The 16,487-nt window shown below is 41.4% G+C and overlaps 2 protein-coding genes across 2 annotated transcripts in view; one reads left to right on the top strand and one right to left on the bottom strand.

The window, feature by feature from the left end:
- Positions 1–7,595, bottom strand: part of LOC126456707 (DNA primase large subunit) — an 85,576-nt gene extending 77,981 nt beyond the window's left edge. The window contains exon 1 of the mRNA XM_050092447.1: positions 7,326–7,595. The gene's annotated coding sequence lies outside the window, so the exon portion shown is untranslated. The remainder of the gene's footprint in view (positions 1–7,325) is intronic.
- Positions 7,596–7,719: 124 nt separating this feature from the next.
- Positions 7,720–16,487, top strand: part of LOC126458549 (Golgi apparatus protein 1) — a 156,758-nt gene continuing 147,990 nt past the window's right edge. Inside the window, exon 1 of the mRNA XM_050095669.1 lies at positions 7,720–8,110. Coding sequence (XP_049951626.1) covers positions 7,811–8,110 — 300 coding nt within the window. The 5' untranslated portion in view covers positions 7,720–7,810. The remainder of the gene's footprint in view (positions 8,111–16,487) is intronic.

Here is a 16,487-nt window from a genome sequence, read left to right as displayed (position 1 = left end):
ATGTGATTGAATGTAGTAGCAGAGCTCATTGCCACATTCCCTGAAATTCACGGGAAACAGGTGACACGTGTGCAGATGTGGTTGCGTCATTGTTATCCGTGCCAAAGGTGGACATACTGGCTATTACATAGGTGGTTGTAATGTTCTAGCTGATCAGTGTATTAGTAAAGCAATAAACAATAGGAAGTCCAGGATGGAATAACAACAATATGGGAAGGCTAGAATGCTATTCGTTATGTATAGGAGGCATTGAGTCACAGATACAGGAAAAAATCTAGAAATATTTTACCTTTTGCATAAAGTATTTCTTCAGGAATAGAAAACCCTCTCATATTCACATAATAACTTACACACTTAAGGCAAATGTCTCTTTAGCGGAGATAATGGCCACGTATGTATGCGAGTTTTCTACTTCTGATGAAATACTTTGCACGATAGCTGAAATATTTCTAGCATTCTTTTTCATTATGCCTATCTGTGACTCCATGACTCCACTATGTGGGGAGTAGCAATATATCCTTTTCATGCGGTTGTTAATGGAGCATTGGTTTAATCAGATATACTATCCAGAATAACACTGAAGAATAACTTCTTACTGAGTATTTCAGAGCAATCACATTTCTGTGGTGTTTGTTGCTCAAATTTTACAGTGTTATTCCTTTCCATACCACCCTATAGTAAATTTAAGAAAAGCAAGATTCCACAACATACTGAGCACACAGAAGCTCACACTGTCATACATTACCTTTTCCTGAAAGGAAAAATTGCTGCAAGTAGTCGTGATGAGCTTATTGCTATGCATGACGACAAAATACATTGAAGTATGACATTCTGTTAATGTTGCATAGGTGTTTATGTGGGCAAACAAGTTTTGAATATGACCTAAGAAAAATACTGACCAGCTCTCAGTGAGGAACCACGGATTGCTACGGAAGTGAATGCCATGGATGTTTACGGCTGTATCGTTTCTGAAGCCAAAAATAGAAAAGGTTCCCACTAGTAATGAGTGAATATAGGCCTAATATGGATAGAAAAAAATCTGCTTACCAAGAGGCAGCAGCAGGAGAGAACACACAAGAGATGTAGAAATGTATGAGCTTTCAGAGGTGGTGGGTCCTTCTGGCAGAAGGTTGAAGGGAATAGAACAGGAATGAAGAAAGAGGATCGGTGAGATTTTAGAGCTGGGAAGAGTTCAGGAAAATTCACCCACGACCACAGATCAAGGGAGACTTATAGGACACAATGAGAATGAAAGACCAATTGTTGGAACCTCCACAGAACAAGATTTGAATGCCACAGAACTTAAAAGTTGGAAGGGAAAACCAAACCCCGAAGATTCTTAAGAGTGGAAAACTAAGTGTATTACACATTACACATGGTAGACAGGTATTTGGAGGGGGGGGGGGGGGGGGGGGGAGTGGAGGAAGGCAAAATAATACAGGTCCGGAAAAAAAAAAAAAAAGTAAGATAAAAGGAAATGCAGAAAAGGAGTAGCTAATTAAAAGAAATGCTGAAACCACAGAAATTAACGAAAGGTAGGTGGTGAGAACCTAGCACATATTGTAAAGCCATTTGCCACCTGTGATGTTCAGAGAAACCGGTGTCATGAGGGGGAATCCAGTAGTAAAGAGACAGTAATAAACATAACACACAATCTTGTGCATACACCTGCTTGGCAAGTACTGTGCTTCCTTACACCTGAGCAACAACAGCACCAAAAGAGAAAATGCTGCAGCTTTCCCAGATAGCCTTTCCTGGGTTTCCGATCACCATGCTTAGTGTGCCATTAAGACTCAAAGACCAAGCAGCAAGCAAGTAAGTAAGTAATGGAACAGTGCCATAAAGTGGCTTGCAGAGTGTCGAAGACGTAGATGTAGGTGAAGCACTAACATGACCATTACAAGCAAAAATGCAAATAGTTTTATTTTAGTTTTTCACGTCCTCTGTGGTTGCATTCACTGCAAGTCGCCATGATGTGGAATGTGTCAGCAGGTACAAACCAGACACATTTTCTCCGTGAGACCAATGGCTACATGATGGCCATTTACATAAACAGATTAATTCTTAATCTACAACAAACACTGATAAACTTAATCTGACCTTTATCTGCAAGAGTAAGTTAAGTTGTGAACAAAAGACACTTCGTACATAATGTTATATTTACAAATACTAGCAATTATTTATAAACTGTGTCTGATTTTTACAGCAATTTTCATAAGAGTGTAAATGTGCTGTGAGGCAGTTGTTAGTGTTACCTAAATTTTTACACAGTGCCTAGTACTTGAAGTTCGTGTATGGACACCACGTTATTCCTTACACGACATTTCTGTAAGAGTACTTTGTGGCTGTGCATGGAACTGTGCCAAAAAATTGTTCCATATGACATCAATAAATGTAAGTTTGCAAAGCTGATTTTCTAATGCTTCCATCTATATCTCCACTTATACGCTGCAAGCTACCATGAAGAGCGTGTCAGAAGCTACATCCTATTGTACCAGTTATTAGAGTTTCTTCCCATTCCATTCATGTATGGAGTGCAGGAAGGATTGTCTGAATGCCTCTATGCATGCTCTACTTATTCTAAGCTTATCCTCACAATCCCTTTTGATCAATATGCCTATATTGTAGTATATTCCTAGAGTTCATCATTTAATGTTGGATCTTGAAACTTTGTTAGTAGACTTTCTCGGGATAGCTTACGTCTATCTTCAAGAGTCTGCCACTCCAGTTCTTTCAACATCTCACTGAACCTGTCCCATGGGTCAGACAAAACCAGGAACCATTTGTGCTGCTCTTCACTGAATAATTTCAATATCCCCGTCAATCCCCTTCAGTAACAGCCACACACACTTGAGCAATAGTCTAGTCAGTTGAACGAGTGATTTGTAAGCAATCTCCTTTGTAGCCTTTGTAGTCTCATCGCATTTCCCCAGGATTCTACCAATAAACTGAAGTCTACCACCCACTTTATCCATGACTCAGTCTATATGATCATTCAATTTCATATCCCTACACAAAGGTATCAGGTCTAGAAGTATGAAACCGGAATTTCAGTATAGATGGTGCTAGCCGTCAGTGTAGGACCTGTGAGACTGCTCCTGCGGGGCCATCTGCTTCCTGTAACGGCTGACGAGGAATGTCAACACACCATAACCCAAGTTCCATACATCGGTATCTGTTTCAAACCTGTGTAAACATGTCGAGTTTTGTGCCTGCGAACTACATTTTGCGGACAGCAATGGTTTTCTGTTATCATTTGAAGAAAACTGTTGCAGAATCGCATCAAATGCTTGTCGAAGCTTTCAGTGAACATGCTCTTGGGAAAACAGTGTTTCAAGCAGTTCAAAAACTTCAAAAGTGGTGATTTTGACATGAGAAACGACAAGCACAGGAAACCACCACAAAGTTTGAAGACAAAGAATTGCAGGCCTAATTGGATGAAGATGATACTCAGACTCAACAGGAACTTGTGGAACATTGAATGTTACGGGGGGGGGGGGGGGGGGGGGGGGAATTTCTCTTCGGTTGAAAGCTACGGGGAAGGTGCAGAAAGTGAGAAAATGGGTTCCAGATGAATTGAATGAAAGACAGCAAGCAAATCAGAAGACCACATGTGAAATGCTGGTGATGAAAAATGGATATATGTTGAGAATCCTACGCACTGTAAATCATGGGTGAATCCAGGCAAACCATCAACATCCACTACAAGACCAACTTGCTTTGGAAAGAAGACGATGCTCTGTGTTTGGTGGGATCAGAAGGGAGTAACGTATTATGAGCTGCTAAAACCTGGTGAAACCATTAACACTGATAGCTATCAACAGCAAATGATTGTTTTAGATAGAGCATAACATGAAAAATGACGGGAATATGGAAAAAGGCAACACAAAATCATATTGCTACGTGATAAAGCACCATCACACAGCAAAACAGGTGAGGGAAACGATTGAGGCATTCAGTTGGGAAATACTAGGGCATGTGCTTATTCTCCAAACTTGGCTCCATCTGATTATCACCCATTTGTATCACTGGGAGACACACCCAATGAATAACGCTTCAATTCGCATGAAAATGTACAAAAATTGCTCACTGACTGGTTCGCTTCAGAAGAAGAACTGTTTCTTTGGTGTGGCATTCATAGCCTGCTGGAGAGGTGGGAGAAATGTATAAATAGCAAGTTGCCAATCTTTGCATCACTTAGAAATCTTATCAAGATCTGGCTGAATATTTATGCAGCTTCTTTCAGACAGTACTTCATTATAGATAACTGCATCATCTGCAAGAAGTCTAAATTACTATTTATATTGTCTAGATCACTAATATACAACATGAACAGCAAGGAATCCAACACACTTCCCTGGGGCACACTCGAAGTTACTTCTACATCTCACGAAATACCAATCACCAACTTTCTCCTCCAAATGCAAAAATATTTTGTTGACACCGACCTACGTAGGGAGAAACGATCGCCACTATAAAATAAGGGAAATCAGAGCTCGTACAGAAAGATATAGGTGTTTCTTTATGTGTGTTATACGAGATTGGAATAATTATGAATTGTGAAGGATGAACCCTCTGCCAGGCACTTAAATGTGATTTGCAGAGTATCCATGTAGCTGTCTCACTATTGACTTCCTGCCCAAAAGTATGTGCAGAGAGTAGACAAAAACATGGAAACACCAAAATCACAACACATTGCCATGCCTAATATAATGTAGGAAAACTATTGCCATTCAAAACAGTAGTGGCTGCCCTGACAACTTGGAACACAGTATGACCTCTTTGTCAGTGCACTCCTGCTTAATCTCTGATGTGTCCACATGCATGATGCCACTGCATGTTTCTATTCCTTGACCACAGGTAAGGGTATGGGGGATTTCATATACAATATGATACTCAACTAACAGTTTTTGACTTCAGCAGGTTGGTGGCTTGTTATGACGTCACTATTGCTTTTTGAAATTTTGTAGGTAGCAGGAGTAAAAGGCTATTTACAACTTTAACAGAAAGCAGATGGCAGCTAGAAGAATTGAGGGACATGAAAGAAAGATGTGGTTGAGAAGGGAGTGAGACAGGGTTGCACATAACCCCAATATTACTCAGTCTGTACATTTAGTAAACAGTAAAGAAAACCAAAGAAAAATCTGGAGTAGGAATCAAATTCCAAGGAGAAGAAATAAAAACAATGAGGTCTGCTGATGACACTGTAATTCTGTCAGAGACTGTATACGATTTGGAAGAGCAGTTGAAAGGAATGGGCAAGGTCTTAAAAGTAGGATATAAGATGACAATCAATAAAAGCAAAATAAGGATATGTACACAAATTTAATCAGGTGGTAATGAGGGAATTAGATTAGGGAATGATACCCTTTAAGCAGTAGATCCATTTTGCTATTTGGCCAGCAAAATAACAGATGACCTGGCAATGGCAAGAACAGCATTTCTGAAGGAAAGAAATTTAATATCAAATAGTCATTAAGTCTTTTCTGAAGGTATCTGTATGAAGTGCAGCTATGTACAGAAGTGAAAGATGGAAGATAAACAGTGCAGACAAGAAGAGAGTAGAAGCTTCTGAAATGTGGTGCTACAGAAGAATGCTGAAGATCAGATAGGTAGATCATGTAAGTACTGAAGCAGAACTGGTGAGAAAAGAAATTTGTGACAGAACCTGACTAGAGGAAGAGATTGGTTGATTAGACACGTTCTGAGATATCAGGGGATCATCAATTTAGTATTGGAGGAAAGGGTGAGTGGTAAAAATCATAGAGGGAGACCAAGAGATGAATACAGTGAGCAGATTCAGAAGGATGTAAACTGCAGTAGTTATTGGGAGATGATGAGGCTTCCAGAGGACAGAGTACCCTGTACATCTGCATCAAACCAGTCTTTGGATAGAAGCAGACATATATGTCTGCTTGTGTCTGTATATGTGTGGATGGATATGTGTGTGTGTGTGTGCGCGCGCGCGCAAGTGTATACCCGTCCTTTTTTTCCCCTCAGGTAAGTCTTTCCGCTCCCGGGATTGGAATGACTCCTTACCCTCTCCCTTAAAACCTAAATCCTTTCGTCTTTCCCTCTCCTTCCCTCTTTCCTGACGAAGCAACCGTTGGTTGCAAAAGCTAGAATTTTGTGTGTATGTTTGTGTGTCTATCGACGTGCCAGCGCTTTCGTTTGGTAAGTCACATCATCTTTGTTTTTAGATATACTGTATGCAGTTTGTTGCATGCTGTTCCCTCAATGGCAGCCAGAACAGCCTCTTCAAGATCTTGATTGGGGCCTCCAGGTCCCTTTAGTACTTGCTGAAACCAACTGCACTTATATTCAATCAGATCTTGATAAGTTTTCAAAACGATGTTACGACTGGCATCTTGCTTTTTACCTTCTGAAATGAAAAACCACAACTTTACAAAACAAAAAATAAGCATGCTATGATCACAACAACAATGGGTCACAACAGGATTCAGTCCACTCATAGACATACTTAGTGCAGCAATTTGTAGGGATGAGAAAAATAACATAGGTTCAGTTTTGTAGGGACATGAAATATAACATAGGTTCAGTTGTTGGTATAGCAAATGGCAGATGTCGTCAATTACTAGCATACATGGAAAGTGCAGTCCTTCTATATAGAAAGCTGCTTAGAAATCACTCGTGAAACTCATCCTAAAATATTGCTAAATCGTATGGGATCTGCACCAAACTGGCGGATACTTAACATCTACAAAAGAGGGCAGCATGAATTTTAATATGTTCGATGACACAAGGTAGACGATCACAAAGACACTGGAAAAACTTGAGATGGTAGATACTTTAAGACAGACGTCAACTATCACGTGAAGGCCAATTTACGAAGTTTCAACTACCAGTTTTTAGTGAATAATCTGTGAATACATCGCAACGTTACAGAACATGCAGACAAGAGTAGACTAATTACATCGTGCACGTAGGCATTCAAGCAACATTCTTCCCGCACTTCGCAAACAAATAGTACGAGGAGTCAAGCTAATGGTACAATGGGGAGTACCCTTTGCCACTAACTTCGCAGTACTTTCCTGAGATGCAAAAACAAAATGCTACAGATTTTGAACACACCGTTTTTTCTTTGATAGAAAGGAAAATTACGTATGATGTGTAGTGAAAAGGTGTTAGTTGTGCAGTGGGTGTGGCCCAATATCTGAAACGATTAAAAGATAACATAACACGAGAAGTGAGATCACAGAAAATGCTACAGTAATCATACTTCAGCAAATGTCTCTACAAGCAACTGACATACAGCCGCTTACAATACAATTATTCCTGATTTTACTGTGGATTGTGATAATTACCTCAAACAGGAGCAACAACCTTTTCTTTTCTTTTCTTCTTTTTAGTTCAGTATTATCGGATGTCCAATAATGAGCAACTAACACTTGGCACAAAACTATATGATCTACATAATGCGATCTAAATATGTTAAAAACAGACTGCCGTCTTAGATGTCCTGCATGAATTTTCGAAACATTGGTGTTATTAGTACTGATGGATTAATGAACTGCATATACACTTCACCAGCTCAACACAAAAACAATACTCCACAGTCCGCTAAGCTTTCCCGCCCAAATTCACAGTATCGATATACGTGGTCGCAAATTCTCCTGATGTATATCGCAATCACTTCGATTTATCAACTTCGATGTACGTGGCGTTAATCTGGTATATTATCTCTGGTTCGGACTAGTATATACAGAACTTGTGTGTAGTGGTGATGTGTGATTGTTGACATTTCTATAACATGCAACATTTCTGTTGACACTTCTGTAGAAAAAAAAGTATGGGGTGGCGTGACATTTCTGTTTTAATTTTACATGTACAATTTCAGATTTTTTGTGCTTTGCATGGGGGCGGCATCCAAGCAAATGAAATAATTACATTTGGGAAAAGTCTCAATAGATTAGAACCCAATAAAGTTTCAGCTGGCAGTGATGCAGTTAATGCAATTAGAAATAAAAGAAGCCCAGTTGTGATTCCATTATTACATGATGAACATTGTAAACTGGATTTACAGAGATGGTGCGGTAATCTCCCAAACAACGATGACTTGACGGTGCTGGAATGCATACAGTCTTTCAAGGTGAGAATTTACACCATTGTTTTTTATTTGGCTACACGCACATCCATTCAGTAATTATATTGTCGCTTTGTTTACATTTGAAATCTGACAGGTGTAGTTGGTACCATTATGTTTATATCAGTTGCTTTGTCGTTACCATTACTTTCACTGCCTCTCAGACGTGGAACTTGTTAAGCTTCATGTACCGATTAATTTATATTCAACCATGACATTTTGGACCGTCAGGTCCCATTTTCGGTGAGCTGTAACCGAATATCACATGTCATATTGCCGGCCTTCTTTTCAGGCCTTCGGAAATAGCAGAATATAAAAAAGTAACACACTGAAACAGTATAATTCATTTACGGGGTAATGGCCCCCCACCCCATTCGTTTATTTACTAGTAAGCATTTACGTTGTAATAGCCCCCACCCCCATACCTTTATTTACTAGTATGGTTTTCAACTGAGATATTTTGACTATAAAAAACTTAAATAAAGTAATTATCACGAAGGTCTCAATTTTCAATCTTAATTAGTGGTTTGATTCACTCAGCTATACTAGGTGCGATGGCACCTAGAATTTCCTTGTTGTGAGAGACGAAAATAGGAAGAAAAAGAAAGTCGTAATTCTCTTTCTGACTGGGTGGTTTTGTGGTGCGGTATATTCAGCAACAAGCTTACCGCATTTTACAGACGTCATCATATCTTATTTCGTCTAGAACATCTAAAGAAACAGTTGAGACACTCTTGGGTACCAGTACAAATGGGGATTTGCACACGATTACAGCAGTGGATCAGGGTGGCTTGTGTGGAACAAGAGACTGTAGTCTGCAAAACTAAGTACACATTCATGAGAAAGTTTATTTCAGCCAGAGATATGAATGAAAATGCTGCTTACTTTCCCTCAGAATTTGATGTTATTGTATAGTACATGGATTCCTTCCCAACTGTAATGTCCCACAAGTGTATCTTTCTTGTGGCATACATCAATCATGTCAACTGAACCTACCAGTACCAGACATCTGCTTCATCGTTTAGCATAATGATAATATGGCATATGACATTAGATGTGCTCAAACAGAACATTGAAAAAATTTCTTTACTGTCAATATTGCTGTTTTGGAATGGAGATTGCAGTGACATACTGATGTGTAACATAACCCAAGGCATAGGTTAGATTGAAAGGTGACAATTTAGTTTGAACTGACCAAGCAGTATCAAATGCTGTGGATAATCCCTAAATCACTTTGCAAATGGTAGCTCAGATTATAATTTGGCTTGGATCTGACTATCTATTTTGAATAATGACACAATATAACAAAATTTATCCAATTTCTTTGCTTTTACACATAGTGTGTTAAGAAGAAAGACTTGGGCTAGTTTGGTCATCAAGGTTCTAATTCTGGAGTGCTTTTTTCTGTCCCTCCTCCAAATGGTTATTTTATTCCTCTGTAATTTTATTTTACTGTGACCACGCATTAATTTACATTAGGCTCTGATCATCACTTTTTTTTTATGACATTGACCGAAACAATCAGGTCCCACAAGTAGGCATGGATTTTATGGACTGGCTGGCCTAAGGATATGTCTGTCTAGATGTAATGCACATATGACTCTCCCTGTGCTAGTTGCCTGCCATGTAGCAGAAGTAGTCACTTCAGTGACATCTAGAAAATGTATGTAGGGACAGATATTTCAAGCTGACGTTAGCCCTTTGTGAAATGCTAGGACTTCTGCTTCCTCAGTTATGTTAAGTAGCTCCTGCTTGTCTCTTTCGCTTAACTTAATATTTGCATGACAACATCGATATTTATCCTATGCCTAGCTGTAGGGCCTATATATGTGTGGTATTAGAATTAAGCCCACTGTACAACAAGCATTGATATTGGTCATATAGCACGTAGGGATCATCAATTCTTTGGTGTAGGTAATGTCATAATTTGTAGGAGTAATTACTAAGAAAACATGTTTGCAATTTTCATTAGAATTTATTGGATCACTCAGTTTTGAGCTGCATGACTAGTGGGAACTTATTGAAAACTTTTGCACCAGAACACAGACCCTAATTCTGATTTGTAGACTACAGGAAGGAAAAGTCTATCCAGAACTAATTTCTTTGTCCAGTACTGTGTTTGTGTTAACCACATGATGATCAGATAGTGGAAAGTCCCGGATAGAATAACAACTGAATGTCTCCTTTGCATGATGATCTGTTTTCTGGTATACACAGTATCCTTACTGCTTGCTTTTTCCAAGTAAGTGCTGCATTTACTTTCCATTCTACATCACAGAAAGTAATTTGATATGAAAATAGGACATAAAAAGTATGCTCCAATAAAAGGGTCCGATTCTGCCTGTCTACTTTGACCTGTGATGTAGCTGTGTTGTGTTGTGTGATGCCATTGAGGTGCGGCATGTTAGTAATGGATTGTGTTTGCAAAGGGTGTGTTAATATGTGGTTTTTGTTTCTAAATTGTTTGTGAGTGATGTTAGTGCAATATGACCTTTGTGCTGCGTGTTACTTGATGTTGTGGGAGTTTGTTTTTTGCTGGCTTGGCAGTATGTTATTTCAGTGTCATTGGTTACTGGGTACTGATTTATTTTTGGTTTTGAAATTGTTAGTTCACCATGTTGTTAGTGGTTTGAAAATCATTTTTTTATTACAGTTTTGTTTGGTACTATCTATCTATGGATGTTCCGATGAAGTTTACTAGTCATTGGTTGGTTGCTGATATGAGTAACATTACGGCGTATGCAATTAAAGTTCTCCAGTTATGTGGCTATTTGGTGGAAGGTATAAGTGTCAGCAGTGACTGCGAATTTGACATTGAGCTAAGTCTCTTCATCTCAAACCAGGTACAGGTGTATGTGGCAATGTTTTCAATGTGTTTCAGTAATGGTTATGTAGGTCAAATGAAATTTTTTATTCCAGGTTGTTTGGTGTTTCTTGTTTGGTTTATTCTCGAGGATTTCCTGTTTGTTATTTTTCGGTATTGTTTGCTGTAGAATGATGCCTTTCTTACTGTATATTTAGCTTGTCCCCACCTGAGACCCTCTACTTTCCACACCATTAATTTCACTTCATTGCTGAAGTTAAATATTTTGCATGGTTAATTATCTTTGTTCGTGGGTATATGTAGTGACCTTATGGGTGCCATTTTTGTATACACTGGCAATAGGGAGTGTCCGCCATCTTGATGACGTCACAGGTCAAAAAGCAGACGGGCAGAATCGGACATGTCCATGTTGCCAAAAATCATATTAAGTATGATGTGCACAGGCAGATTGGCAACTACCAAAAGTTTAAGTCTGAAAGAAGTGTAGAACCGCATAAAGCAGTACTGATCCGCAAGTCTTATAATAAATAATAAATTGAAGAAAGATAAATTTAAGTTCTGAGCGGTTGTAGATCCAGAAAACACTTACAACACTATTGAATAGAATACACTAATTGAAATTATCAGAAATACAGTACAGAAAGCAAAAGGTTGTCAGCAACTTGTAAAGAAACCAGACTTCAGTTACAAGAATCAGTGCTGCTTCAACTTGTTTTTTTAAAATGTGCTCCACTGACCCTATCAACATTCCTCCAGAACCTCATCAACTTCTCCCCCATTTGCTTCACCTGGTCTTACTCAACCCATCAAGTAACCTTCCTAGGTGTTGACCTCCACCCCATAGATGGCTACATCAGTACCTCCATCCATATCAAACCTACTAACCACCAGCAATACCTCCACTTTGACAGCTGCCACCCATTCTATACCAAGAAGTCCCTTCCATACAGGCTAGCCACCCGGGGTCGTCCCATCTGCAGTGACAAGCAGTCCCTCTCGGAATATACCAATGGTCTCACTGAAGCCTTCACTGACTGTAATTATCCTCCCAACCTTGTACAAAAACAAATCTGCCATGCCTTATCTTTCCAGTCCCCCCCTCCCACAGAGGAGCATTCCCCTCATAACTCAGTACCATCCACGACTGGAGCAACTGAATTATGTTCTCCGCCAGGGTTTCGAGTATCTCTCGTCGTACCCTGAAATGAGAAGTGTCCTGCCCACTACATTCCCACCCTTCCTACAGTGGTATTCCGATGTCCACTGAACCTACACAGTATACTTGTCCAGCCTTACACAACCCCTGCTCCCAATCCCATACCTCATGGTTCATACCCTTGTAATAGAACTAGATGGAAGACCTGTCCCATTCATCCTCCTGCCACCAGCTACTCCAGTGTGGTCACTAACATCACCTATCCCATCAAAGGCAGGGCTACCTGTGAAACCAGTCATGTGATTTACAAGCTAAGCTGCGACCACTGTGAAGCATTCTCTGTAGGGATGACAACCAAAAAGCTGTCTGTCCGTATGAATGGCCACCAACAGACTGTGGCCACGAAACAAGTGGACCACCCTGTTGCTGAACACACTGCCAAACATGGTATCCTTCATTTCAGTGACTGCTTCACAGCTTATGCCATATGGATCCTTCCCACCAACACCACCTATTCTGAACTGTGCAGGTGGGAACTTTCCCTGCAATATATCCTATGTTCCGGTAACCCTCCTGGCCTGAACCTTAGTTAGTCACTGTCCTCACCCATCCAACCCTCTCCCTGTTCCCATTCGAGAACTACACAGCAATCATTTCACCACCACACCCAGTCATTTTATTTCTCTCCTTTCCGCTACTTCCCCCCGGCCCCCTCCGCATCTTCCCCTGCCCACCGTCCAAACTGCAGCACTTCACTGTCTGCTACACCCACCATACTATCCCTCCCCACCTAAGCCTCCTCCTTACCCCCATCCAGCTGCCACTCCCATCATGCACTGGTGCTGCTACTTGCAGCGCAGTTTCAGTTGCCTGAGACTGCAGTCATGTGTGCGAATTGTGTTTGTGAGAGTGTGTGGGTGTGTGTATGTGTGCCTGTTGTTGACAAAGGCCTTAATGGCTGAAAGCTTTAATTGTGTGAATCTTTTTGTTGTGTCTATCTGCGACTCAGCATCTCTGCTATATGGTGAGTAGCAACTTTTCTTCTCTAATATTGTTACATTCCATTGACTGATTAGTCATTTACACTGTTGGTGTCTTCAGAATTTGAGTCCAGAAAAATCCACAATGTACAGTACACAAGTACTGCTATTCAGAAATCACTGGAGTGCATGAGATATGATCACAGTGAAAATTATCTCATCTGCTCAAAATCCTGAAGGACATGAGTAGTGGTTATTTAGATGTAACTAGCAGCAAAAATAACCTGGATGATTAATGACATGCTACAGCTACCAAAAAATTGGAAGGTTGTAAATTTCTGCTAGGTATAATACACATCACATTCCTGGAAACTTGTGAATTGACCTACTGGCCAGGAACATTTGTCGAAGGTATAGTACCATGATATGTGATTTCTCTTTGAGGTCTGCAGCTCATGGTCTCACGGTCGCATTCTCGCTTCTCGAGCATGGGGACTCGGGTTCGATTCCCAGCAGGGTCAGGGATTTCCACCTGCTTCGAGAGGTGTTTGTGTTGTTGTCGTCATTTCATCATCATTCTTGAAAGTGGCGGGATTGGACTGCGCAACAGTTGGAAATTTGTACGGGCGCTGATAACTGCGCAGTTGAGAGCACCCCACAGACCAAATGTCATTATCATTCTCTATGAGAACTACTACCTTTAAGTTGAATCAAGTCATGTGCTACAACAAACAGTGTTCCTGTAAATGATGTTCAACAAGACGTTGATGAAACCAAGTGTCTGGCCATAGTTAGTCGCTTTCACATTGTTCTACCAGGATGCAATAGTTTCAGCAAATAACAAATACGATGAAACTTCCTGGCAGATTAAAACTGTGTGCCCGACCGAGACTCGAACTCGGGACCTTTGCCTTTCTTTCAGGAGTTCTAGTTCTGCAAGGTTCGCAGGAGAGCTTCTGTAAAGTTTGGAAGGTAGGAGACGAGGTACTGGCAGAAGTAAAGCTGTGAGTACCGGGCGTGAGTCGTGCTTTGGTAGCTCAGTTGGTAGAGCACTTGCCCGCGAAAGGCAAAGGTCCCGAGTTCGAGTCTCGGTCGGGCACACAGTTTTAATCTGCCAGGAAGTTTCATATCAGCGCACACTCCGCTGCAGAGTGAAAATATCATTCTGGAAACATCCCCCAGGCTGTGGTTAAGCCATGTCTCCGCAATATCCTTTCTTTCAGGAGTTCTAGTTCTGCAAGGTTCGCAGGAGAGCTTCTGTAAAGTTTGGAAGGTAGGAGACGAGGTACTGGCAGAAGTAAAGCTGTGAGTACCGGGCGTGAGTCATGCTGCAGTAGCTCAGTTGGTAGAGCACTTGACCGCGAAAGGCAAAGGTCCCGAGTTCGAGTCTCGGTCGGGCACACAGTTTTAATCTGCCAGGAAGTTTCATATCAGCGCACACTCCGCTGCAGAGTGAAAATCTCATTCTGGGAACAAATACGATGTAACTGGATAGATATAAGAATCTAGTCAACAACCGGCAGCAGGAGAACACACACATATAAAGGTTACAGAAGAGTCTTTCCTTATCATCCCTTCCGGTAAGTTTTGCCTGACCCGGGGTTCTGGGTGATTTTTTTTTTAAACTCTCCCCATTTCTTAACCCTCAACAGTCCTTTTTCATCACCCCTCTTCCTTCCCCATCAATACTTCTGCCATAAGAAGAAGCCACTGGTTCCAAAAGAATGGAAATTTCCTTACCCTGCATACGTGTGTGTGTGTGTGGGGGGGGGGGGTGGTCCTACTGCTGCTTGGTAAGTAGATTTTAAACGTTATGAAACATTATGAAAAGAATATGGAATATGGCACTACTTACACACACACACACACACACACACACACACACACACACACACACACACACACACACACGACTACTGTCTCCGGCCACTGGCCAGGCTTAGTTGTAACTGTGCCTGATGGGAGCAGCGATCTGGTGCCGAGGTTTAAGGTGGAGGCATGGAGTGAGGAGAGGGGGGAGGTGACTGAATAGCAGGGTGGGGTGGGTGATGGTGTAGTGCAGCTTGTGGGAATGTGCAGGGATGTGGTGGGGACGGGGTAGGGCTGCTCAGTGCTGGAGTAGGTTTGGAATGAGGGGGAGGGGTAGGAGAGAAGGGGGGGGGGGAAGGACTAATGGGTCCATTGGTGAAATGAAAGCTGTTTTGTGCTGGAGTGAGAGCAGGGACGATGACAGCTAAGTGGAGGACAGGGACTAGCGAAGGTTGAGGCCAGGGGGGCTACTGCAATGTAATCTATATTGCAGGGGAGTTCCTACCTGCACAGTTCAGAAAAGCTGGTGTTGGTAGGAAGGGTTCATCTGGTACAGTCTGTGAAGCAGTTAATGAACTGAAGCACATTGTGTTGGACAGCATTTTTAGCATTTGGATGCTCCAGATGTCTCTTGGCCACAGTTTCAGTGGCCATTGATGTGACATACAGTTTGTCATCATGCCCACGTAGAGAGTAGCACAGTGGTTTCAGATTAGTTGGAAGATCACATCACTGCTTTCACAGGTAGCCCTTTGATCGGGTAGGAGATGCCTGTGTCCAGACTAGTGTAAGTAGTGGTGGGAGGATGTGTGGGACAGGTCTTGCATCGTGCTCCATTGCAGGGATATGAGCACGAATCAAGCGATTGTGGGTGAGGGTGGAGACCTTCACAGACCAAAATTACCTTCCCAACCTTGCCTAGAAACAGATCTCCTGTGCCTTGTCTCTTCAGTCATCTAGCACATCCCACATGCCCACTGCTTGCCCACAAAGAGTCACTCCTCTTGTGATTCAGTACCACCCAGGACTGGAGCAACCGTATCGCATTCTCCGATAGGGTTGCGACTGTTTTTCATCGTGCCCTGAATTGAGGAATATTCTACCCACTATCCTCAAGAAGAAAAAGTTGTTAACATCGAGTATAGATTTAAATGTCAGGAAGTCTTTTCTGAAAGTATTTGTATGGAGAGTAGCCATGTATGGAAGTGAAACGTGGACGATAAATAGTTTACACAAGAAGAGAATAGAAGCTTTTGAAATGTGGTGCTACAGAAGAATGCTGAAGATTAGATGGGTAGATCACATGAGGAGGTATTGAATAGAATTGGGGAGAAGAGGAGCTTGTGGCACAACTTGACTAGAAGAAGGGATCGGTTGGTAGGACATGCTCTGAGACATCGAGGGATCACCAATTTAGTATTGGAGGGCAGCATGGAGGGTAAAAATCGTAGAGGGAGATGAATACACTAAGCAGATTCAGAAGGATGTAGGCTGCAGTAGGTACTGGGAGATGAAGCAGCTTGTACAGGATAGAGTAGCTTGGAGAGCTGCATCAAACCAGTCTCGGGACTGAAGACCACAACAACAACAATCCTTCCCACCCCTCCCACAGTG

Source organism: Schistocerca serialis, chromosome 2 (genome assembly GCF_023864345.2).
Source record: "Schistocerca serialis cubense isolate TAMUIC-IGC-003099 chromosome 2, iqSchSeri2.2, whole genome shotgun sequence".
Classification (NCBI taxonomy): Eukaryota; Metazoa; Arthropoda; class Insecta; order Orthoptera; family Acrididae; genus Schistocerca; species Schistocerca serialis.
This window is presented reverse-complemented; position numbering and strand designations above follow the sequence as displayed.